This window comes from Lampris incognitus, chromosome 2 (assembly GCF_029633865.1).
Source record: "Lampris incognitus isolate fLamInc1 chromosome 2, fLamInc1.hap2, whole genome shotgun sequence".
NCBI classification, from domain to species: Eukaryota; Metazoa; Chordata; class Actinopteri; order Lampriformes; family Lampridae; genus Lampris; species Lampris incognitus.
The window spans coordinates 6,740,604-6,765,963 of NC_079212.1; the positions used below are offsets into that span (position 1 = coordinate 6,740,604).

The following is a 25,360-nucleotide window of genomic DNA, read 5'->3' on the forward strand; positions in this document are numbered from 1 at the left end:
TGTGGCGACCCCTAGCAGGAGCAGCCAAAAGTAGTAGTAGTAGTAGCCTAATGCAGAGTCTTTAATGGGTATTTTACAGTCATACAGATTTCAAAAGTATTTGCAATAGGCAAGTCACATATTGACTTGCTCATAACTTAGCTTTTTAGGACCAATTTTGCGGTGAGCAAACCGTGAGCTCCATTTCCCCAAACCACAAATGCTTTTTCGAAAGAGGGATTCACGTCTGCTAATTTGGAGCTTGTAACGTCTACATTAACTTTTGCTGACCTTTATCCTGAACACAGTCCCTTTCTTGATTCATTACACTTATGTTTTTGGGGAGAAAAGGGTTCTTAAATCTTTCTTTTTAGAGAACTAAATTCTACAAAATGTTCTACCTGTTGAGATTTGTGTAAACCCCAAATCTGCAGAAGGCCTAAGTAGCCCCAGGTAGCAGTAATAATAGCATTAACAGTGGTTGCAGCATGTTGAAACAACCCATGAGATAATGGAGTCACAGGACATATTTCACATAGAATAGATCTACATATTTATTATAATCGGCACGCAATAAGCACGCCAGAGATTTTGTGATTTAGCGTTAGTATGCTTTTTAGTTAGCATTGGTCGACATCTAGTGGTTAACTTATGCTACAAGTCTGTGGTCCAGCCCACAGTAGTTTTCACTAAATCTCAAGAATGAATATCATACTCCCAAGGCAGCCAATAAAACATTTTAATATATATTTCTGATAACACAGAATATACACACAATAATATATATATATATAAATACAGTAAAATAAAGTGATGGGTTCAGTGCAACATCAAACTGTAATAAATAAGCATTCAATTAACTTAATTTATCAAATAGTCTCAATAAATAATAGCCAAATAAATACTCTGATAAAATAGTTCTTTTTTGTTATCAGCAAAGTAAAGCACAAAATTAACACAAAATAAAAGAAGACACTCAGAAATACACCTGAATACCTGGTTTATCAGATTCAATGAGCCTATCCAAATCCGCCTGTGGCTGTTGGACTGGGTGTAGGTCTGGCAAACCAACATGAATAGTGCACCATGGATAAAAAAGACCTCATTACATTGGGAACACATGTGGAAAAAAAACAATAGATATAGCAGAGTCACAAAATTCCCCCTGGAAGACATTCACAGATATGGCTCGTAACAGGACTTCTATTCTAACTTAACTCTCATTTATACCAGGGGTTGGTTTCTATTTAAACTGAATAGAAGGCAGTTAATGCAGACTTAACCTCAGATGCTCTTGCAACTCTGCGAGCTGGGAAGATAGTAGCCATAAATTACCCATTGCTCCGAAAAAGCTAAACTTTTATTAGGAGCATTTTGAAACGGGATGGTTTACAATCTGTCAATGCAAATTATTAAAGTCATACCTGCTTAATCCATGGATCCATGAAGTTCTGAAGGAATACGGGTTTGCTGGCCACAAATCCCAGTTATAAATCAAGACAATTGTCTACAAAGTATATTGGTGACAGTCATGGCCTGACACACACATTAGGATGCAAAATGAGCTTGGTGATAGGAAAAGATTTCTGGGATGGTATTTTCAGGTACCTATGTGCAAATTTTAGTACGACTACGGTGTTTGAGGTCCTGGAAATGCCTGCTGGCCATTTCAGGAACACCCACCATTAGCTTAAATGATTGTGGTGCAAGACTATTACAGTTTCAGCATGACAAAGCCCGTGTTTCTAAATCTTTTGAGGAGTAGCTATAGGTCCTGGTGGAGATCGCTGTGGGAATGATGGTGGTACTGCTCCTCCATGCCTGACTGAGCTTCCTGTCTGTGGGTGACTAGTCTCTGGTAGTGGGCCTGCCGCTGGTGGTCTGGGTCTACATTCACCCAGCTGTTGGCCACCCACTTCACCCCACGGCTGACTGGGCAGCCCCCATGGAGGGAATACTCATCTAGCTCGCCCATCCAACCTGGAGGAGGCAGAAGAGAAGGATGAAGAGTGGATAAGGATGGAGGGGCTGGCAAGTTTTTTTTTTACACCCCAAGACCAAAGACATTAATTACGGTTTTCACAGTAAACTGCCTAAGAGTGGTGCCATTAAAGCAGTGTTTCCCAAACTTTTTTCTGGAGATCCAGTTTTTAAAAATGACAAACCATTGCGACTCAATTCACAATAGACCTTATCTATAAATCGTTAGAAGAGTATATTTGTGCATAAATGAACGTTCCATACTATTTTTACTGCCATTTCCGCATCAACTTATATTACATAATAGGTATAGAATAGGTAAACCAGCCATTTCGAAGAGATCTGTTTGACAAATCACAACTTCCTTTTATGCACATGTTATTGAAAACATACACATGTTAAATACTTTATAAATGAGACCAAATAAATGCATTTAGGTGGAGTTAACAGGCTCTCATCAGTAAAACAAACAGAATGTATCAGGCGCGGACTGGCCATCAGGAAGTTTGGGAATTTTCCCGTTGGGCCAGTCTTGTGAGGGCCGTTTTGTCCCCCCCAACCGCGGCATTAAATATTCAATAGATCATCTTAGTTTTAAGGCTGTGTATTGGTGAGAATCTGGCGATACGATACAGGGTTACAATTCAATATATCACGATATATTGCGATACTGTAAGAAAGGTGATATATCGCGCTTTCATAGGCCTGTGTTCTTTGTGCTTATGCTACTTCCTGTCTCAGTTTACGTTGTTGGGTTGGAGTGGAAGAGTCAAATGACTGAAGATAGATTACAACGCTGGTATCTAGCGGTCGTGGGGTTACACACAACACAAAATGTTTGTCACAAACCTTTAAATGTCAACAATTAAAAATCGGTATAGTAGTTTTGAGAATTGATACAGTATCACAGAAGATAATATCGTGATACTCAAGTGTATCGATATTTTCTTATACCCCTACTTAGCTGCAGCGACATGGCTGGCGCAATCCACAATAGCAGGTTTGGTTGCCATCACAACTGAAAGTATCTAGCCGTCGTTAAAAGCGCTCATTGCTGAAACATGGGTAGAAAGAGAAAACCTGTGGCCGGTGGAGCAGAGAAGCTGCGACAAAAAAAGAAAATGGCTTTGTTGGCTGACGCCGCAAAGTGTGATAAGATAATGGATTTATTTAAGCAGTCTGCAGGTGATGATGAGGACGGTGGCGAAGAGGCAGAAACGTCCAAGAGGAGTGAGCAGGGAGCAGGTGCTTTGTAATGCTAACATGCTATGTGCTGTAGACTAGCTAAATCAACTAGCTTACATGCTATGTGTGTTGTGTTGCTGTTAAGACCACTGAGGCAAATTTGTAATCTGTGATATTGCGCTATACAAATAAAATTGACTTGATTTGACTATGTGCTGTGAACTAGCTAAATGAACTAGCTTACATGCTATGTGCCGTGAACTAGCTAAATGAGCTAACTAAAGAACAACATGCCTGTTAACCTTGGGGTTTAAATGCTGGAGTCCCGCTGCAGGTTTGATCATTTCCAAGGTTTAAGTAGTCAGACCCAGTACACAAACGTTTAGAGAAGTTTACGCTAAATTTCCCTAAAGTGTTAAAAAAATAGTCCTCAACGTCGACTGCAAATGGGTAAAATAAACATGTAAATTTGATAGTTTTCTTCTAGACTACTCAGCTTTTCTTTTCTGCATTACAGCCTATAAGGCTTATAATAAAAATGATTTGTTAAATACTTACTCTACAATCCAAACAAACAGGTGAACATGGCTCTGAGCAAGAAAGGGAAAGGATGGAGCAGGAACCAGCACAGATCCAATTAGAGGTGCACTATTGAATGTTATTGTGTGACTGTGAAGTAAATTAGAGCACAATACGTCATTCATATGATCAGGTTGGACTACTTCAGTCAAGTTATTTATTGTTGCATGCAAGTCAATCAGCAGAGCAGCCATTTACTTTATTCTTCTTATATCATGAAAAGCACGACGGTTAAAAACATGTTAAGTCTTAATAAGGACTTTGAAATTATGATAGTGTAATCTCTATCATTTCCCGTCAGACTCAAGTCGCTTTTGTGTGAGGGTCCACCTAGGGGGCTGCGCATCCACAGACTGACAGGCAAAACGTTTTTATTAGGTAGACTTTTTTAGCTTGAGTGCTGCATATTAACAAGTTTTTTCCATATTTCCTGTTCAATTGACATGGGCTTCGTGCAAAAGTCTAATAATGGCACGAAAAAGGCTGGTTTTTCTGTCCGTGTGTGCGTGTATTTCCCTTCTCCCGGTAGACGACAAAAGGGGTGGTTTGTCACCGGAGAAGGTGAGCTACGCAAGCCTGGTGGAGATCTGCACTCCCCTGAGTGCACTTTAGTTGGTATTGCATTCAAGTCTGGTGTACAAGAGGAGAGCGCAACGTGCATATCGGGTAATTATTATGGTGGTAACCATGAGTGTGGTAGAAATACCAACGATCTCCCTCATCTGGCTCAAAGGTGTACTGCAGATGTAAATCTTAAAAGCCTAATGAAGAATTTCTGCAAATTTATTTGCCGACCCAAATAAAATCGCCGAAAGGACTTACTTGCATAATGGCAGTTCCATGTCATGCGGTTTCCATACCAATATCGGATGCCATAAGCAGATGGTGATACCATGAAACGCTTTCATATATTATAGTAGAAGTAAACGGTATGATTGTGTCTACTTGTCTCATTTTGTGAGTATATTGTTTGAACATGGCAGAGGAGAATGAATATGTGTCTTTGGCAAGTTGAGCCAGTCAAAATGTCTCTAACCTGTTTCTTCTTCATTTTTATTGTTTTATTTATTATTAAACAGTGGTTAACTTAAAGTGCTTTCCTTCTAAAAAGTGAATATTTCTCAACTTTTGAAAGTGCAAAGCTGGGGCTTGTTGCACAAAGGTATGTTAGGACTGTTCTAAAGAGTTAGACCAGTCTTAGCTTTGCTCTTAGACGAGCCTAATGTGAGATAGACAATTGCACAAAAATAAAGACCGACTAATTCTAAGGCTAAAAATGTGGCTACCAGGTTGCCACCAGGTTGTCTCAATGACACCTGCTGACAACTGACAAAAAAAGAGAACATGGCTCATCATTTGTGGTTTGCTACTACTGCAAACGGTTGGAAGAGAAAGCACTTTCAGACACCACAGTAATACCTTGGAAATATACTAGATATAGTACATACTAAATATATAACATCCATTCATTATCCAAGCCGCTTATCCCAATCGGGGTCGCAGGATGCTGGAGCCTATTCCAGCAGTCATTGGATGGCAGGCGGGGAGACACCCCGGACAGGCCGCTAGTCCATCACAGGGTTAAATATATAACAGACTATTCAGAATATTGTGATGGACTGGTGGTCTGTCCAGGGTGTCTCCCCGCCTGCCGCCCAATGACTGCTGGGATAGGCTCCAGCATCCGCGATCCCGATTAGGATAAGCGGCTTAGATAATGGATGGACTATTCAAAATAAAAAAACATGGTTGTTGGCCATGTTTTTTTTTTGTCTTTTTGAACAGTCTTAATTTACCTGAGAATGAATAGAAAATTAGTCCTACTTAGGATAATAAAGAATTAGACAGCTTTGTGGAAGAAGTGAAGTTAGACGTTTATCTGAAGCCTGACTATGTGCTAGATCTAAACCATACAGCTCCAAATGTCAGACAGTGCTTTAAAAAGAAAAATCTAACACTTGCCATCCATTTTCCAAGTCTTCCCCACTGACTTGACATTAAAAAGGGTAGTGGCGGTTAAGTGAAGAACAGGATGTGTGCATCGTATGTGTGATGAACCTGGCCCAGCATATACTATTACTGGGGTCACGTGCATGAAAATAGTACAAGTAAAGCATCGTAGCCTTACCTCTACCATCAGAAAGGTGGTTGTACCAGAGCAGAGCCGTCCCGGCCGTGGGTTTCACCCTCAAGTTTCCTACAGCACATGTCTTCTGGGTGTCTGTCAGGTCGACTCCATCCTGGACCAGCGCCTACAACACACCAACAGTAAACTGTCTGTCTGATCTCCCCTAGTGGGACTTCACATCCACTTTGGCATAAGATTCCTCGTCAGAGCTCAGCACTGCATGTTATTGGCAGTATTCAGGCCATGGGTATTTCACATCATCTGACAATGGTACGTGGGAGGAAGATAAAAAGCTTGCTGGTTTGTGCATGTGGGCAGTGAGAGCAGCACACCAACCTCCTCCTCATAGGTGCGATTATCAGCCACAGGGAAGGTGGTTTCTCCGCCCTCCTCCACAGAATTGAGGTAGAACAAAATGGTGAGGTACCTGGGTGGAGGAAAGAACATGCAAATATTAACTCATGTAGAAAAATGCTTTCCCATGGTGTATGCAAAGGGGTATTAAGTGAATTCATAGGTTTGGGATATGAAAAACGTTTTTCATGACTGTAGGAAATTGGCGAGTTAGTTTTGCAGCAAGGTCTGATTTGAAAAAGCCATGACGTGTGTAAGAAAGCAGTGATTGGAAAATTGAGCAATGGACGAAAGTTGATGAACAGAATTATCTGAGATGTAACTTATAAACTCAATATCATTTCAGTCAGGCTTAAAACCACAGATTGCCATAAAAATTTTGTTAATCTCCTGAAGCAAATTAGAAACGTGTTTGCAAAAACTGAAATTTGTATAATACTCATGAATAATTGTTTTAAGATTCAGTGATTCAGTAGGAAGTGTTTTAGGGAACAAATCTTTTGTCTTTTATCTTTATATACTAGGCCTGTCTTTTTTCACATGATGACAGACGGAGTAACCCCTTCATTTCACTGCATGTTTTACTTTGTATTTCTGTGCATGTGACAAATAAAGTACTTGAACTTGGAATAGGGAATACTATGTTATTCCAGTGTAAATTACATCAGTCCACAGTGCAGAGGGTGGGCTTGTCATGGTGTTTGATTTTCCTGGTAGCATACAGTATTAGAGAAATACAGATAGTATGAACACCGTCATACTGATATTGTATGAAAATGAACGTTCATATTATTGCTGCAGTGTTGATGTTTGGCGATTAAATAAAAAAAAATCTCACTATCACTAATCAACTACAATTTAAAAGAGAAAGAAAAGAGAGCCACTTTATGTTGTCATTGTCTAGGTTACAATGAAATATGTTTTCTGCATTTGACCCATCCTGTTGTGTAGGAGCAGTAGGCAGCTGCAGCGTCCAGGGATAAAGAGTTGTGTCATTGTCCAGATGGGGATGTTGCTTGCTGCTATCAAATTACAATTTGATACAAATTAACTTAGTGACTTACAGTCGCACACGAGTGGAATATTTTTCAAACTGTAAGAGGCATTTGATGCTGGGCAATATGGAAAATATTGTTGTAATGATAGTCATTGGGAATTTTACATGATACATTTCATGATATTTACTTACACATGTAAAAATACCATGCATTGAGCTTTCAAACAATACTCCCTGAAATATTTCAGACCTCATTTTCACAGAATTGTGTATCACGATATGACAATATCCAAACTTCATCCTGACACTACCAATGAAAGATGATAAACAATTTTATGAATTATTTTCCAGTCCTAGAGAAGTTACTTGACGTGATGGTGGAAGCTCTGAAATGCACTCTAAAGCTAAATACTACCCTCTAGTGGCGAAAGACAGTAATACATGTAGAAACAATAGTGTTGGAACGAGGCTACTGACAGGTCTGTCAGCTGGAGTACAGAAATGGCCATGAAGCTAAACTATTTCAAAGGTAACTGAGCTTTGTCAAAATATGATGGCCTAAACTGAAACAAAAAATAGAAGAAGAAAAAACAACAACCGTCCTTAAAATTGTAATAACTGTCATGGTATTGTCAGCAAGTGTGTAAGATAAAAATAAGTACACACCTACAGCTGATTTCTGTGAGTGCAGATGTGTTTCCTGCTAGTTGCGTATGGGCACAGGTAGTATCTGAGTGGGCGGGGCTGCTGTCGTGGTGGGCGTTACTGAAACCTCCTTGTTCGTAACGAATCACCTGCAGCGGCTCACTCAGCTCAACCAATGGGGAGGGCAGACGTGTGAGACGTGTCACTCTGAGCGAGAGAGAAACAAGACAGCAAAAATGTAAATGTTGCCAATGATAAGGGTGTGGGTTGCTGAGAGCCAACAGAAGCGATTATGTGCGTTGATGGTACCTGTTGCGCAGTGTGTGTAGCACATGGTGAGACCCGGGGCCTTGGTAGAGCCAGGTATGTTTGCTTCTTCGTTTGACTTGCCCCTGGAGGGTCACACTGGGTTGCGGACTGTGGCGCTGAGACACATCGTACACACGTCTGAACTCCTCTAACGTCAACACACCTGCTGGGACACAATCACAATCAGTGTGGAGAATTTTCCTTCAATCTGAAATCTGAAACACAACGGTGCTGGATCCAGAAAATTACAGGTGTAAATGTAATTTATGCAACAAGGGTCAGCATGTCTATTTGTAAGTAATATGCTATCATGATCATAATTCCGTATCTATTTTACATAGTCTTTGAAGTGTTGGGCGCTGTCTCTCCCTCCCTCTCATTTTTTTGACTGCACCACTGTATGCTTTTACTCTTGGCTGAGTGAACGTCCGGACCCCCTCCTCAACAGAGACGGTACACCAGCCTAAACAAAGCTCTGGGACGTCAAAGAGGAGGAAGTCCTGTATTTGTGTGTGTGTGTGTGTGTGTGTGTGTAAAGCCAGGGTAAAATTAAGGGAAGCGGGTGGAGGGTAATCAGAATTTAATGAGATGTAATGAGGCACTTCCGGACTGAGGCACACAAGGCTTTGTATTATGGCACCAGGTCACCCCTCTTCCAGTCAGGTCACTCGCAAGTAGACTGGCACGCTATCAGAGCCACACTGCAGTGACTTAGTCCTGAGGGCCCCCACCCAACACACACGCACACCCCTCCCCACCTACCTGCTGGACAGGCCTCCAGGCCAGTGAGTATCTGCCGTAGGCTCTCTGGGCTCAACCAGGTGCCATCTCGAGAGCGTGAATGACTCACAATCTGGAAGAGAGACACAGACATTTTTTCTTCTGCTGCAAAATGTTTGTCCTTGGAAAACATTGACTGTGTGTTTGTTTTTTCTTTTTAATAACTTATTCATGGTTTTTTCTAGAAAATGCATCCCTTTTCCTCATCCCTCTCTGTGGTATGAGATCACCACTGGTTCATTTCTCAGTTCTGTTTTTCACTGGTCACCTCCTGCCGCTGCAGCAGCCCGTCCTGGTCCAGGTCCAGCAGGCCGAAGATCTCGTCTGTGCTGAGAGAGAAGAGCGGCTGGTTTGACTCCTCTTGCCCCCCACTGGGTGCCGTTGTCTGGCTCTCCATCAAACCTTTTAGCTGAGCCAGCTGCACCACCACACGACACTCCTCCTCAGACAGGAAGCCAGGGATTTCTGACAGGAAGAACACGAGAGAGAGAGAGAGAGAGAGAGAGAGAGGAACATCAGGGTACATGTTGCATCCAGCCACAGGCCTTGATATGAATCGTACAAATGTTGTCGAAGAGCTTCATTTAAAACTGGGGCCAATGTTTGTCTCATCCCTATAAGTCCGTGTTTCTCAACCCAGTCCTCAAGGAACCCCTATCCTGCAGATTTTCATTGTAATCCTGCATAGGTAGCCCTGCTTGTACTTACTCGACCAATCATCTTGCAGCACTTAATTATGCAAGGTGTGCAACATCTGACAAAATTCATTGCTGATTGGTTGAATAACTACAAACAGGCACCTATTCAGGGTTGCAAAGAAAATATGCAGGATAGGGGGTCCTTGAGGACTGGGTTGAGAAACACTGCTATAAGTAATATTAATTCAGTGATTGTTATATGCTGCCTGTTAAGGGTTGACTGAGGCTTAGATTGTTTAACATTACATTTTTAAACAGACCTTAAGCAACACAAGGAACAAGTTCTCCAAAGGTCTATGCAGTTTTGGAAAAATTATATCGCCTCTATTGAGAATCCCATCGACTTGAGTGTTGAGCAAGTGTGTTTAGATAGATAGAGCCATCCATCCATCCAAGCCGGTTATCCCATTTGGGTCGCGGAGATGCTGGAGCCTATCCCAGCAGTCATTGGGCGGCAGGTTGGGAGACACCCTAGACAGGCCGCTGACACACACAGACACATTCACACCTAGGGACAATTTAGTACGGCCGATTCACCTGACCTACATGTCTTTGGACTGTGGGAGGAAACTGGAGCACCAGGAGGAAACCCACGCAGACACGGGGAGAACATGCAAACTCCACACAGAGGACGACCCGGGACAACCCCCAAGGTTGGGCAACCCTGGGGTTCGAACCCAGGACCTTCTTGCTGTGAGGTGACAGCGCTAACCACTGCGCCACCGTGCCGCCCGTGTTTGGATATAGCCAGAACCATTTGGTAACTTTAACAATTAGCACTATAAGAGATTAAGACTATCCAGAGAGAGAACAGCCAACCTTTGTAAGCTTCTCGAGCCTTCCATCAATAATGTATAACTTGTAGAAGCCATCCATCACTGTGCTTTAAAGAAAGGGTAATGATAACGTATCAACTTACATTTGATGTTTTCTTCCAGCAATCCTCTCTTCTTATTTTTCACTATTATGTTTTTGTGCTTCTCACATTTATTTAGTACAATAGTGTGTTCTTGAGAAAAAACACACTTATGTGGATACATCCACCACCACTTTTCATGTGACAGGAATTGATAGACATCTTCCACTTGAGACTAATTACACAACACTGAATCACCACTTTTTCTAGTTATGTGTTGCCAGCCATCACAGAGATATCCTCACAATGGTGGCCTTCCCTTGTGACACAGGTCCCCCCCGGTCATTGACCTAAGACTGCACTACTGAACTGACGCACATCACAGCCGCCAAATACAGATACTGCAGTGGAAGGTCTGTGTTGGCATAAGACCAAACCCGGCCATCAATCTAGACAAGAATAGAAAAAGGAACAAGGAATTGGAAGGTATCAAAAAGACCGATGTGGCGATTAGGCCAGGCTGATGAACGACATGCAAATTGTTGTCGAGTATGACACACTTATGTCGCAGTCGCTTATCACCATAAGATGAAAGCACAGCCTCATGATAGAAAAAAAGCAAACTGAATAAAAAAGATGCTTTTGAACAGCTTTTGATTTGATATACTTTAATTTAATGTACTTTATGATCCCGTAGGGAAATTCCTCTCTGCGTTTAACCCATCCTAGCTGTGTAGCTAGGAGCAGTGGGCAGCCGCCGTGCAGCGCCCGGGGACCACCTCCAGTTCACCTTGCCACGCCTCGGTCAGGGGCACAGACAGGAGTATTAACCCTAACATGCATGTCTTTTTGACGGTGGGGGAAACCGGAGCACCCGGAGAAAACCCACCACAGACACGGGGAGAACATGCGAACTCCACACAGAGGACGACCTGGGATGACCCCCCCCCCCAAGGTTGGACAACCCTGCAGTTCGAACCCAGGACCTTCTTGCTGTGAGGCGACCATGCCACCGGTAGTGAAATAGGAGTAAAAAAAATAAAGTGCATAGATGATTTCGATGTTTAAATATTTTCCTACTCAAGTCGAGTATCCCGTGCACACCCAGGCCACATCGCTCTCTGCTTTGCCTCAGTGACAGTGAGTGAGAGATTGCCCTGTAAATGGATTAGCAGCTCAAAGTCTGTGCTAGCTTTATGTCCCATTGCTAAATGGATTAATTTAGATTAGCTTACAACAACTTCTGGGATTAGGAAGACATTTGAACTTTGATCAGTATGCTAAAAACAGGCAAGTAGGTCAAATTGGCAACAAAAAAAAGACCTTACAATGAGAATGTCATCACACTAGATAAGTGACATTTCTCCATGAGGTCTGATAACCAATCTTTGGTCAGACTTGTATGAAAACAGTGTTCGTGTCACAGGGCTGTAGAAAAAAAAAACATCCATCAGCCGTCCATTATCCAAGCCCCTTATCCCAACCAGGGTTGCAGGATGCTGAAGCCTAGCCTAGCAGTCCTTGGGCGGCAGGCGGGGAAACACCCTGCACGGGCCGCCAATCCATCACAGGGCCGACGCGCGCACACACACACACACACACACACCTAGGGACATTTTAGTATGGCCGATTCACCTGACCTACATGTCTTTGGACTGTGGGAGGACGACCTGGGACAACCCCCAAGGTTGGACTACCCTGGGGCTCAAACCCAGGACCTTCCTTGCTGTGAGGCAACTGCGCCACCATGCCGCCGGATTGGAACATCTGAAATCAAATAACTACCACTGTTCGTAGGACAAAAATAAGCACAGATCAGCCAGGTAACACTACACAGTCATTCACATCAGTATGTACGTCAAAACCCCTTTGCCTGTTACTAGAGTCTTTGTTTGAGCAGGCAAGTCAGCACAGGAACGCCCAAGTAATCATGGATATGGGCTGTGGATTATAATGTGCTCTTTACCCACCCCTTGCTGGTCCCCGGGGAGCCATTTGTGGCCTACTGACAGCGTTAACGAGCTAGGGCACCTAATTTCATCCTGAGGATGCTATGGGCTGTGCTGTAGTTGCCATTTACCCCGAGGTGGGAGTTGGTGCTTGCTAATAATGTTAGCTAAAATGGAGCAGAATCGGTCAGTGTTTGGTAACCTCATTCTTATTTACGGCCACTGGCACAGATGCAGGCCATCTCCAGGCTGGCCGCACAGTGGCTACACGGAGTCAGAAACAACTTCCTGTTATTTTGGTATGCACTTTTAAAAAGAATGGTTGCAACACTTAAATGTAATTCATGTATGCTACCAGACAGATTTATGAGACTTGGTAAGACCCAAGACCCAAGTGTGAAGGCACTCTGTCCCACATCAACCCCTTTTCCTCCTCCCTCCTTCCACCAATCCCATGTCCCTCCACCCGTCTCTTCCTCTCTTAATAAAAGGCTTCCGGCCGGTTGGCTGCCTGTACAGTAGAGACCTTGTTTGTCTCCAGTGTCTGTTACACTGCACCCACTTAGTTAATCCCCATTGTCCAGTCAGGCCTCATTATTTTAGATACTTGATATGAATGAAGGGGAATGAGCCCCCCCCCCCCCCGGAAAGGAAATGACCTGCTTGTCTGAACAGGAATCGGGCCACGGCTGCACAGCAGGACAACACCAACTCTATTTGCATGCTACGCACATGTTCTCTCTCTCACACATACACACACACACACACAGAGCAGATCACAATTTCCCTTTTGACACATACGTGTGCATTCATAAATCTCTTGCACTTCGGTGACTTTCCCTTTTTTTTCCCCCACATGGTGATTATCTGTTCTTTGAACAGCCCTCATACTTTCAGCGGAGCTGTTGATTTTTCTGTGGGACAGCTTGAGTTGATCGTGTGTGTGTGTTTGTGTGTGTGTGTGTGGGTGGGGGGGGGCTAGTTAGTCTTTCCTGAGGCTGTCCTCCATTTCTTATCAGCAACGATTAATCAGAAGGAATCCCATCTGAACAGGAGGAATGAATTAAAAAAAGCTGGTGGGGTAGTTAGTGGGGGTTGGAGAAGAATGGGGTAGTTGGGGGGGGGGGCATTCACAATATGAGGGCGTTTTTCCTCCTCACCTCAAGCTGTGGAGACGGAAGAGCCGGAAGGACAGAACATTCCGGTCACCACCAATATCCACGTTATTTCCAATATCCTGAGCTCCATCACACACATGCACACACACACGCATGCACACACGCACACATACACTTGAGCCTCCTGACAAATAAAAGGAGATTCCCATCTCAGCGCTTTTCATTTTGACCCCCCTCTTCCCCTCTCATTGTTCCCTACACCTCCCCACACCCCTTCCAATGCAAATGTCATCACCGCCCACTATAAATACACCTATTCTTCTATCCCTTCCTGCACCGTCACACAGAGACCTTTGCTGATGCAGGCAGGCATTTCAGGATCTTGTCCAGTTTAGTCCCAGGATGATTCTTTTGCCTCATCCTCATCTGAAACGGAGGTCACACAGTTCAGTTCCCCTTCTTCTTCTCCTGCTGTTCGCTGGGCCAGGTGGCACGTCGGTGCTTGGCCCCAGTGCCAGTAGAGTCAGAACTGAGGCAGAGCCTAGGACACGATCTGGAGTAAAAGCAAGGGAAGGCGACCAAGTAAAGGTTAAGGCCGACGGTGAGTACATACATGAAGATACCGGTGTTCTTAGACCAGGGACTCCTGTGGGAGAGGAGAGGGGAGTTTGGGGAGAGCCCAGTGCCGACTTTGGGCCTGTCCTTCCCTCAGCTGGAGCTGGGCAGTGGGAGCCTCGGATCTCCTCTCGCTGCATGCCGGTACCCTCCGGCATGGCCTTGTGCCAGGGCATCGGCTATAACACCATGAGGATACCCAACTTACTGGGCCATGAGACTCCGACGGAGGCCGTCCAGCAGAGTGCCAGCTGGCTGCCACTGCTGGCCAGGGAGTGTCATCCGGATGCTCGCATCTTCCTCTGCTCTCTCTTCGCCCCCATCTGCCTGGACCGGTGAGTAGACACACGGTGCTTTGCTCATTTTGTGTTGCCTTTGAGATAGGTCAGATCAGTTATGCCTGGGTGTCATCTACATATAGGCCCCTAAGATTTCTGCAATGTGGAAAACACATATGGATTCACAGAATGGAGACATAACAATGAATTTCAGATATAAACACAGAAGCGCATGGAATTTGGGGGAGATTATTACAAAGTTTGTGAACATATTGGGAATTTAAAGAAACTTGTCCTTTTACCATCTGTCTCTCTCCCTTGCAGAAACCCTGTCGGGCTTCTTGTGCATGTGAGTGTGCACATCACAACATGCACACATCAGTAAATGCACATGAGTTTATTGTATAGGATAGAGAAAAAAAAATGTCAAAGTGACCAGCATCCAAGAAGACGAAGTCACAAAGAAACATGGCCATTTCGCTTTTCGTTTTGTTATTGTAGTTGATTACACAAACTTTCTTACAGTAAAAATGGGCAAAACACAAAAATATGTGTTAAAAATAAAACGGAAAAAACAAAAACTGGGGGGAAAAATGATCGAATTCCGGAAAAATGTAATCAGTTTTCATATGGTTGTATCTATAGTCAGAACTGATAGGCTAATACATTCTGTGAGGGCATGGACTTCTGCATTAGCTTGGTGTTTTGGTTAAACCATAGTTATCGTTTATCATGTTGGTAAATGTGGATGTCTTTTTCAGTTTAGGATGTGACTTTTCATAGCTGTTAGGGTTACATCAAAGCACTTGCTCTTAAACTTGGTTCAGGACCCAAAAAGGTTTCTCCATGCAAAGGAAAAAATGAGAGCTAATATGATATCAAAGAACTAAGCCATAACTTCAGAGAAGAAGGACATAGAAAGGGTTAACACCCAGTTAAAAGATATGCAAATATAGTCTAACTTCTCAGGGAGGACCTTGGTTTCATATACCTACCAAGCCAACAAAGCAAAAACAGCCTCCTTTGAGTCAAATTCCCAGATTCAACACTTCTCAGTTGATGAAAGAAAAAAAAAGGGCTCAAACGTTATCTGATCAGCTGTGGTACCTTTCACACTGTTGACTTGAATCTGTTTCATCTGTTCAATACCACCCACATTCTTTCTTCGCCTCTCTCCCTTCTCAGGTTTGTGTCACCTTGTAGGAGTTTGTGTGAATCTGTGCGGGACAGCTGTGCACCTATCATGGGCTGCTACGGTTACCCCTGGCCACAGATTCTGCGCTGTGACCAGTTTCCTGCTGACCACCTCCTGTGCATCTCATCCATCACCAACACCAGCGTGACAACAGGGGGTCGGAGAGGTGAGCGATTGGCTAACCATAGACATACACAGTGATCAGCTGACATGACTGACTGAAATGATGGTGTGTCTGTTTCAGTGCCTCAGGCAAGTTGTCGGGACTGTGAGCTGGAGGAGGCTTCCTCTTCCAAAGATGCACTGGAGACCTTTTGTAGGAGTGACTTTGGTGAGCAACAATTATGTCTCCACTTTCTTCTTCCTCCCTGGTCTTGATTATCTGTCAGTAAGTTCTCCATTTTTGGCTGTCAATGACAAGAGATTGCAGAGATGACACTAAAGGTGCTTGTAAAAATACTTGGACATTGTACAACATCTGAAATCCACCTCCTGCTGCCTCGATATTCTGCCAACCGGTTTTTTCAAAAAATGTTCTAATTGCATGGCCTCAGATCTTCTACAAATTGTCGCTTCTCTCAGGTTTCTTTCCAGAGGGCCTGAAACTGCAGTCATCAAGCCACACTTAAAAAAAAAAAGAGAATAGTGTAGAAACTTTACTAATGAACAATTATAGGCCTATATCAAACCTCCCATTTATGAGTTAAATCATTGAAAAAGCTGTTTTCCAAAAACTGAACAACTTCTTAGCACTAAACAACTGTTTTGATGTCTTCCAGTCAGGATTTTGACCATAACACAGCACTGAGATTGCTCTTGTTAAAAGTCTTTAAAGACATCCGCTTAAACACAGACAGTGGCAGAACCTCAGTCCAGGTATTATTGGCTCTGTGCTGCATTTGACACAGTCAACTACAACATATCACTGGACTGACTGGAAAACTGGGTGGGATTTTCAGGCACAGCACTAAACTGGTTTGAATCCCACTTAAGGGACAGGGCCGACTTTGTGTCTATAGGTAATAACAAATCTGAGCAGACAAAAATTACCTGTGGAGTTCCCCAAGGCTCCATTCTGGGACCTCTTCTGTTTAACATTTATATGCTCTCACTAGTTCAGATTATAGAAAACAACAAAATACTACTACTACTTTCGGCTGCTCTCAGTAGGGGTCGCCACAGCAGATAATCCGTTTCCATCTCTTCCTGTCCTCTGCATCTTCCTCTGTCACACCAGCCACCTGCATGTCCCCTCTCACCACATCCATAAACCTTCTCTTTGGCCTTCCTCTTTTCCTCTTCCCTGGCAGATCCATATTCAGCATCCTTCTCCCAATATACCCAGCATCTCTCCTCCACACAAGCCCAAGCCATCTCAGTCTTTCCTCTCTTGCTTTGTCTCCAAACCATCCAACCTGAGCTGTTCCTCTAATATACTCATTCCTAATCCTATCCTTCTTTGTCACTCCCACTGAAAATCTTAGCATCTTCAACTCGGCCACCTCCAGCTCCACCTCCTGTCCCTTCGTCAGTGCCACTGTCTCCAAACCATATAATATAGCTGGTCTTACAACCATCTTGTAAACCTTCCCTTTAACTCTTGCTGGTACCTTTCTGTTGCAAATCACTCCTGACACTCTTCTCCACCCACTCCACCTTTTCTGCACTCTCTTCTTCACCTCTCTGCTGCACTCCCCGTTACTTTGGACAGTTGACCCCTAGTATTTAAACTCATCACCTACATCATCTCTACTCCTGACATCTTCACCATTCCACTGTGCTCCCTCTCATTCATGCATATGTATTCTGTCTTGCTCTTACTGACTTTCATTCCTCTTCTCTCCAGTGCATAACTCCACCTCTCCAGGCTCCCTTCAACCTGCACGCTACTCTTGATACAGATCACAATGTCATCTGCACACATCATAGTCCACGGAGACTCCTGCTTGATCTTTTCGTCAACCTGTCCATCACCATTGCAAACAAGAAAGGGCTCAGAGCCGAACCTTGATGTAATCCCACCTCCACCCTGAACCCATCTGTCATTCCAACCGCACACCTCACCACTGTCACACTTCCCGCATACAAATCCTGCACCACTCCTACATATACTTCTCTGCAACTCCTGACCGCCTCATACAATACCACACTTCCTCTCTCGGCACCTTGTCATATGCTTTCTCTAAATCTACAGACACAATGTAACTCCTTCTGGCCTTCTCTATACTTCTTAACCAACATTCTCAAAGCAAACATCGCATCTGTAGTGTTCTTTTGTGGCATGAAACCATACTGCTGCTCGCTAATCATCATCTCTGCTCTTAACCTAGCTTCTATTACTCTTTCCCATAGCTTCATGCTGTGGCTGATCAACTTTATACCTCTGTAGTTGCTACAGTTCTGCACATCGCCCTTATTCTTGAGTGGAAAACAACAAAATATGTTACCATAATTATGTGGACGACACACAGATTTATATAACCATATCACCAGAGGACTATAATCCCATAGAAACGCTGAGTAAGTGCACTGAACAATTCAACAATTGGATGTCTCAGAATTTTTTTCAATTAAACAAAGATAAAACTGAAGTAATTGTCTTTGGAGCCAAGGAAGAATGATTAAAGTCAGTGCTCAGCTACAGTCAGTAATGTTAAAAACCACAAACCAAGCCAGAAATATTGGTGTAGTCATGGACTCAGACCTTAATTTCAATAGCCACATTAAGATAATTACTAAGTCAGCCTACTGTCACTGATTCTGATTGCTCTTCACTGGCTCCCCATCAAATTCAGAATCCAATTCAAAGTTCTTGTGATCACCTATAGAGCTCTGCATGGTCAGGCTCCTGCCTACATTAGAGATCTATCAATCAATCAAGTTATATTTTATATAGATCTATTGCAGCCCTGTGTTACCAGCAGGTCTCTAGGTCCTCTGATCAGGGTTTGTTAGTTGTTCCTTGATCTAGGTTTAAAACTAAAGGAGACTGTGCTTTTGAGTTTGTGGTTCCTAAATGTCAGAACTCTCTCACTTTGGACTTAAGATCGGTGCTTTAAAAGCAGCTCAAGACTGGTTTGTTTAGACTTGACTTTTTCTATTTATTTATTTTTCTATTTAATTCTGTTTTTATTGTGTTTTATGTCTATGTAAGTTTATGATTTATTTCCTCTGTGAAGCACTCTGTGACATCTCTGCTCTCGAAAGGTGCTATATAAATAAAGTTACTTACTATCAACTGAATAATAATAACAATAATAATAATTGCAAGAATTAAAGGATTGGTGACAGGCATGGACGCAAATCCATGAATACTGGGATGGCATCCAGCACTTTACCTGTGCCCCCATCCATAGAGTTAGTGGTTGTGTCAGGAAGGGCATCTGACATAAAACTTTGCCAAATCATTATGCGGATTGATCGATCGAGGCTCTGTGCCAGATCGGTCGAGGTCCGGGTTAACAATGACTGCCATTGGTGCTGTGCCCTTAAAGGGTACTGATGGAAACTATAAAAATCGCTTGTGGTGACCCCTGAGAAACAGGGAACAAGCCAAAAGAAGAAGAAAAGATTTATGTCTCACCAGGATTTGGAAAACTTGTCTATGAGTCCTCAGACCAAAAAAGTGGATCATATCACTCCAGTTTTGAGGTCTTAACACTGATTTCCTGTCCATCAAAGAATTGATTTTAAAATACTGCTCTTGGTTTATAAAGCACTGAATGGTTTAGGGCCAAAATACATTTCTGCTCTTCTGCTATGCTATGAACCATCCGGATCTCTCAGATCATTTGGACAGGTCTGCTTTTCTGTCCCCAAACTCAAAACTAAACATGGAGAGGCAGCTTTCAGTTTTTAGGCACCACACCTGGAACAAACTCCCAGGAAACTGTAGGTCTGCTGATACTCTGATTTCTTTTAAATCAAAGCTGAAGACTTTCCCGTTTACTGCTGCCTTTTATTACACTGCACTGTAACTTTACTCTTGTTTTATCTGTCTTAGCTTATTTTTATTTGTATTTAAATGTATTTTTATTGCCTTATGTTGCTTTTACATTTTTCTAAATGCCTTTTATGTTTTATGTAAAGCATTTTGAATTGCCTTGCTGCTGAAACATGCCATACAAGTAAATGTGCCTTGCCTTGTATATGATCAGCAGAAAAGTCCCTCAGTGCTGCCTGAGCCATTGTTCTCTTATAGGGTGAGTATCTCTAGTGTTACGCTCCAGGCATTGTAGTGATCTGCTCAAAGTTCAACTGGTTTAACTTCAACCCCATATGCCACTGATCTCTCAAAGGCAACCAATAATTTTACAGCATGACACAATGTCATACAGGCAGTGTGAGATCTCAATAAAAAAATCTTATCATAACCTCATAGTAATGAGTAATACTTGGCACAAAGTCAGCATTCAAATGGGGCAAACAGATTTGTGGATTCACCTTTAATTATCTGACATAGCATACAGTTATTTGCTGTAGCGCAATTAGCCTGCAGCCATAGTAAGCCTTTATTTATATGTTCCCACTCTCTAATTTGTAGTTGCACTTCTGTGACGTTGCATCACCTAGTACATTGCTTATCAGAAAGAAAGAAAGCAAGAAAGCCACTTTATTTTTGTCATTGTACAGGTTACAATGAAATGTGTTCTCTGCATTTAACCCATCCTATTGTATAGGAGCAGTGGGCAGCAGCAGCGCCCGGGGACCAACTGCAGTTCTTCTTTCCATTGCCTTGGTCAAGGGCACAGGCAGGAGTATTAACCCTAACATGCATGTCTGTTTGATGCTGGGAGGAAACCAGAGCACCCAGAGGACACCCACGCAGACATGGGGAGAACATGCAAATGCCACAGAGAAAGAACCTGGGACGGCCTGGGGTTTGAACCCAGGACCTTTTTGCTGTGGGGCAACAGTGCTAACCACTGGGCAACCGTCCCGCCCATGTGATGGATCCATCACATGATGGATTTGGCAGTGCGCTGAATTGTGACACTTGTTGTGTCTAAGCACCTTAATAAATAAAGGAGACGCCCTCTTCCACTGATACCAAAAATATTTCTTTCATGTCTTTCTGCTGTCCTCTTATCTCCACAGTGGTGAAACTGCGGCTGACGCGGCTAAAGTTTAGTCCCATCAGTCTGGCTCAGTTCTCCCTGGCCTCCAAACTGGAAGTTCTGAAGCATGGACCCCTGCTGGGTGGGCAGATCCGCTCGCGCATCGAGCTGTGGCTGGAGAGAGATGCCACCTGTGTGAGGAACATGACAAGGCACCAACCCCAGGGAGGCACCTTCCTGGTGACAGGCACCGTGCAGGGGGACCGCTTGGTGGTCAACAAGGTATTTGCCTGGCAAAGACGCGACAAGCACTTGATGGCAGCGGCTAGGAAATGGAAACGCCACCAGTGCAGGAGCTAGAGATATGTTTCAGACCAGAGGAGTAGAGAAGAGCTGAGAGCTGAATGCTTCAAAGCATTTAGTAGCTATGGGTAACACGCAGGATTAAATTAAACTTTTAGCGTAGCATTTGTCAAAGTTATAGATCTTTAGCTAAGACAGAAGTCAAGTCAAGTCAATTTTATTTGTATAGAACTCTGTGAATATCCCTTTGACTGTAAAGGATGCTTGACCATATGCTTGTCCAAATTGACATTATTAAGGAATAAATGTCGTGAAATAATGTTGGATGGCAGGAGGTCTAAGAAAGAACTAACCTCTTGCAGCTCCCCCACAGGGGAAGAAAAAGACATAAATAAAACTTTGATGAATATGTACATATTGATGTATTATAAATAAATATCACTGGTCTATATTTGTATGGCACTGACAAAAATTAAAACGTATGTTCAAAATACTAACGGCACAATATTCCATTTAATCATAACCTGTTTACAATACTGATTTAAGGGGGTGTATGGTGTTACTGTTATAATTGTGGATAAGATGTTTGAGTAAGAGATGCTGCCCCCCCCACACACACACACACAGACACACACACACCCACCAGCAAAAATGTCCTTACCAAAGAGCAGAGGTTTCAGGCTGAGGGTCTTCATTTCATGTGTTCTGTCAGGCATGAGGGACACCCGCTGCACATGACCTACCTACAGGTCAACAAGGTGACAATTAGACAGTCTGCAGTTACAAACTCATGTTAGGAGAAGAAGAAAGTGACCAGTACGGTGGTGGACACAACATTACTCAAATACATATCCCAATTTTGATTGGAAAAAAAAGGTGACTGTCACTTAAAAGTAAGGCTGTACCAGAATCAGAATTTTTTTGATTAGAATCAGATTTGGCTGTTCAATACTGGTTTTCGGTTCTACCCGGTAGTTTATAACATCGCCTATTGTGTCAGGTATTCCAGCTTCCATTCAGGGAGATTTTAGAACCGGAGGTGAATGTTATTAACTACCAGGTACAATAGAAAACCAGCCGTACTGGTGGTAGCTGAGGACTGGGTTGAGAACCACTAGTTTAAATCATAAAACAGTGCTGCCCAACCATGTCCAATTGAGGGACGTGTAGGGCAGTCAGTGGTGGATCTAGAGATTTTTCCCTGGGGTGGCAAGACTGTGTCCCAGAGGTGGCAGCTGCCACCCTGTAGATCCGCGCCTGTGAGGGGACTTCTGTTTGAGATGAGTTTGGTGCGGGTCTCATTGACCTTCACCGTGCATGTACATAAAATATACTTTAAAAACACATTATCTGATTTATAAATGAGGTGGCAACAGGGGTGGCAAGACTGTGTCCCAGAGGTGGCAGCTGCCACCCCTGTTGCCACCCTGTAGATCCGCCCCTGAGGGCAGGGGAGGGGTTTTCCGCACAGATCCAATACTACACCAGCCGACATCACTGGTTAGTCCTCCCTGTCCGGTTGAAGGTGTGTTAATCGGTCAAACCTGCTGGTGTCGTGCGGGTTGGAACGAAAAGACACAAGAGCGGACACCACCATCACAAATCATAGCTATCAAAAAGACCCATCGACGGGACAACACAGGCCTACCCGTATCCCCTCAATGCGGGGAAGAGTGAAACTCTGGCGGTAGTCATCCATATCAAGATCTCGGGACGGCGGGGGAGGAGGCAGGGCCCCTCCACCCTGGCTGACGGACGCAGGGGAGGCTCCATCGTCACCGCCGACACCGACGGGGCCGTTGTTGTAGTGCACGTAGAGAAGAAGAGCGATGACATTCAGGATGTAGACGTGGAAGAAGACCATGACCACCACGAAATAAGCCCGGGAACACACGTTGCTCTTCTGGGTGTGGAGCCGATCTCGGCCGGGCAACGCGCAGCGGTACGGGGGCATATAGGGCGAGGATAAATGGTCGCTGCCGATGAATTCATCCCCCAGCGTGTGGGGATCCTGAGACTCGCCCATCTTGGACGAACAGCGGACTATCGATCCAACCGTGGATTAATAAGGAGAGTCGTCGCTCTATCCTGAGCGCGCAATTTACGCATTGAATAAATCACTGTCTCTCATTATCGTGTAGTTGACTTTTGCAAACAGTCGTTTTTAAATTGGCTATGAGTTGATATCAATTCGGTTCAGCTGATCGATTAAGGTGATGGAAACTTAAGCCATCCTGCCGCTGACGGCTGCCATTACCGCTTATAAACTAGCTACGGCGCTAACCCCGCCAAACCTCCTCTTAAACACTTTTCCATGGATCAAAAACGCCGTTGGGATTTGTTTTCCCCCCCCCCCCACAACACAATCGGGACCACTCGGTTAGCAAAACATGCGATATTTTGTGCCAATTCGTAATTCTCTCCGGTTAAGAATCGACTCCTCTTCATATTTGTGCCCTTTAATCTGCCCGTCGGCTCACGGGGGTCGACGTGCTACCCCTGACAACGACGGGCGAGCGCGCCGACGAGGCTCGCCAAGAGTCACCGCGTCGCCCGCGCGAGTTTAAAAGTTTCCGGTTGGCGCCCTCTAGCGGCGAACTCCAAAACCACGTCTGAGGTCGAATCCGTTTACTCCGGTCGCCTCCGGTAAACGCTATGAGGCAGAGAATCAGAATCGGTTTATTTGGCCAAGGAATTTGACTCCATTTCCTCCATTCCTCTCCATGGAGCTCAAACAAAGACAACAAGATAAACATTTAACAACTGTATGTACAGATATAGATGTATATAAAAAGTATATTATAAAAAATGACATGACAGGAGGACAATAGTGCAGAGTGCAAAGGTGCTGGAATAGATATGTTGACGGGTCATATACATGAGGTAGGTGGACACGACAGGATATGCATTTATACAATACACAGTATATACAGTGTGCTCGGATGTATTGTTGACAATGATAATATGTTAAAACTGTTTAAACTACAGAATATATACAACATTTAATATGTAGTAATATGCATAATTTCGTATTTGCAGGTACAGTGGATGTTCAGTGTTACAGGTATATTGATTGTTTGTGACACTGTATGACTGTTTCAAGTGTTCATCAGAGTGACAGCCTGTAGAAAGAAACTGTTCTTATGTCTGCTTGTTTTTCAGTCTAGATTTTTAAAAAAACAAGGAAGGAGACATTAGATATAACATTCCAAGCTGTGGTACTTCTACTTACTTTTTGCTGTTTATATTTTTAGATCTGTTATATATATATATATATATGTGTGTGTGTGTGTGTGTGTATTTGTATATATATCACATACTTATATTCCATTTTAATTAAGATTGTATTTTTCTTGCCCTCTTAATTGTACCAACAATGCCAAGCTAAATTCCTCGTGTGTGTAATGCACATGTAATACACTTCTGATTCAAATAATAAGACAACTGTTAAAGGCTTTTTAATTCAGCCTAATAAAATTGAGCTATATTCGCGTACATAGCTGAAGACTTCAAGCATACAACTTTTTGTTCAACTGAGCGTAATTGAAAATATGGTCCTGCGTAACTGCAGCGAACCTTTTGCAGCGCCAGAAAATACAAGAAACTCTGATCTGGTTGTTGTTTAATGTTAGTCGTTGGATCGAGGGACCTGTCAATCAATCTGGAAGTGATAACTGGGTTTTGTTTTTTGTTTTTTTTTGTGCCAGGGGTATCACGTCTCGTACTACACATGATGTAAGGATGTTGAAAGGTGCACGCATGTTGAGGGTTTCAACAGCTTCGGTGTCGCTGGAAGTGGAAATGGTTTTGACGTAATGCCTGACCTCATGTTCAGATACACTAACTAAAGGTTTTTGCTTACTAGAAGCCAAGCAACACGTCTTTACATAACGAGGAGAAATCCTCACATAAGTGTTTCTTGATACGTTTACACACAGAATCTTTCCGAGATGTGTGAGTATAGGGGCATGTCCAACATAGATGTAAGGTGGCTTCACGGCCGTTATCACAAAATGAGCAGCTTGTCTCAATGTTATCCTTCATTTTCTGAAGATAACTTCTAGCTGGGTAATATCTATGAATTAGTTTATATGTCACCCCCCCTTCTTTTATTAAGGGTATGGTCCAGACGTTTTACCAATTGATGTTATCAATGGAATATCAATTCTTTGTGAAAAAGTGATCTAATCTTTCTGTTGCGGGTGGAGGGGCTAGACGTAAAGCATGTTTTCCCTACCTGGGTATCATTGGGGGTGGCACGGTGGCCTCACAGAAAGAAGGTTCTGGGTTCGAACCCCAGGGTGGTCCAACGTTGGGGGGTCGTCCGCGGTTGTCCTCTGGGTGGAGTTTGCATG

General features: G+C 43.4%; 2 protein-coding genes across 4 annotated transcripts; one reads left to right on the top strand and one right to left on the bottom strand.

The window, feature by feature from the left end:
* Positions 1 to 792: 792 nt before the first annotated feature.
* LOC130106923 (transmembrane prolyl 4-hydroxylase-like) lies at positions 793 to 23,470 on the bottom strand. 2 transcript variants are annotated; one of them, XM_056273244.1, is made up of 9 exons: positions 22,654 to 23,470; positions 21,667 to 21,748; positions 9,205 to 9,401; positions 8,919 to 9,009; positions 8,157 to 8,319; positions 7,869 to 8,054; positions 6,188 to 6,278; positions 5,852 to 5,975; positions 793 to 1,959 (listed from the first exon to the last, which is right to left on the bottom strand). In XM_056273244.1, exons 1-9 carry the CDS (start codon positions 23,029 to 23,031, stop codon positions 1,745 to 1,747), a joined length of 1,527 nt encoding a protein of 508 aa, XP_056129219.1. In that variant the 5' UTR covers positions 23,032 to 23,470; the 3' UTR covers positions 793 to 1,744. The 2 variants fall into 2 exon arrangements, with proteins under 2 accessions (XP_056129219.1, XP_056129220.1); XM_056273245.1 differs by lacking the exon at positions 793 to 1,959 and adding an exon at positions 3,777 to 3,813.
* On the top strand, positions 13,939 to 21,266 carry LOC130106924 (secreted frizzled-related protein 2). 2 transcript variants are annotated; one of them, XM_056273247.1, is made up of 4 exons: positions 13,939 to 14,507; positions 15,636 to 15,811; positions 15,890 to 15,976; positions 20,743 to 21,266. In XM_056273247.1, the coding sequence occupies exons 1-4, from the start codon at positions 13,960 to 13,962 to the stop codon at positions 21,060 to 21,062; spliced, it is 1,131 nt and encodes a 376-aa protein (XP_056129222.1). In that variant the 5' UTR covers positions 13,939 to 13,959; the 3' UTR covers positions 21,063 to 21,266. The 2 variants fall into 2 exon arrangements, with proteins under 2 accessions (XP_056129222.1, XP_056129223.1); XM_056273248.1 differs by lacking the exon at positions 15,890 to 15,976.
* Positions 23,471 to 25,360: the final 1,890 nt, after the last annotated feature.

Coding starts and splice junctions, on each gene's coding strand:
- LOC130106924 (XM_056273247.1), top strand. CDS start 13,960: ATGATTCTTTTGCCTCATCCTCATCTGAAACGGAGGTCACACAGTTCA. Junction 15,812..15,889: donor GACAACAGGGGGTCGGAGAG/GTGAGCGATTGG, acceptor TGTCTGTTTCAG/TGCCTCAGGCAAGTTGTCGG. Junction 15,977..20,742: donor CTTTTGTAGGAGTGACTTTG/GTGAGCAACAAT, acceptor TTATCTCCACAG/TGGTGAAACTGCGGCTGACG.
- LOC130106923 (XM_056273244.1), bottom strand. CDS start 23,031: ATGGGCGAGTCTCAGGATCCCCACACGCTGGGGGATGAATTCATCGGC. Junction 9,402..21,666: donor CCTGAAACCTCTGCTCTTTG/GTAAGGACATTT, acceptor TCTTCCTGTCAG/AAATCCCTGGCTTCCTGTCT. Junction 9,010..9,204: donor GGCTGCTGCAGCGGCAGGAG/GTGACCAGTGAA, acceptor TCTCTCTTCCAG/ATTGTGAGTCATTCACGCTC.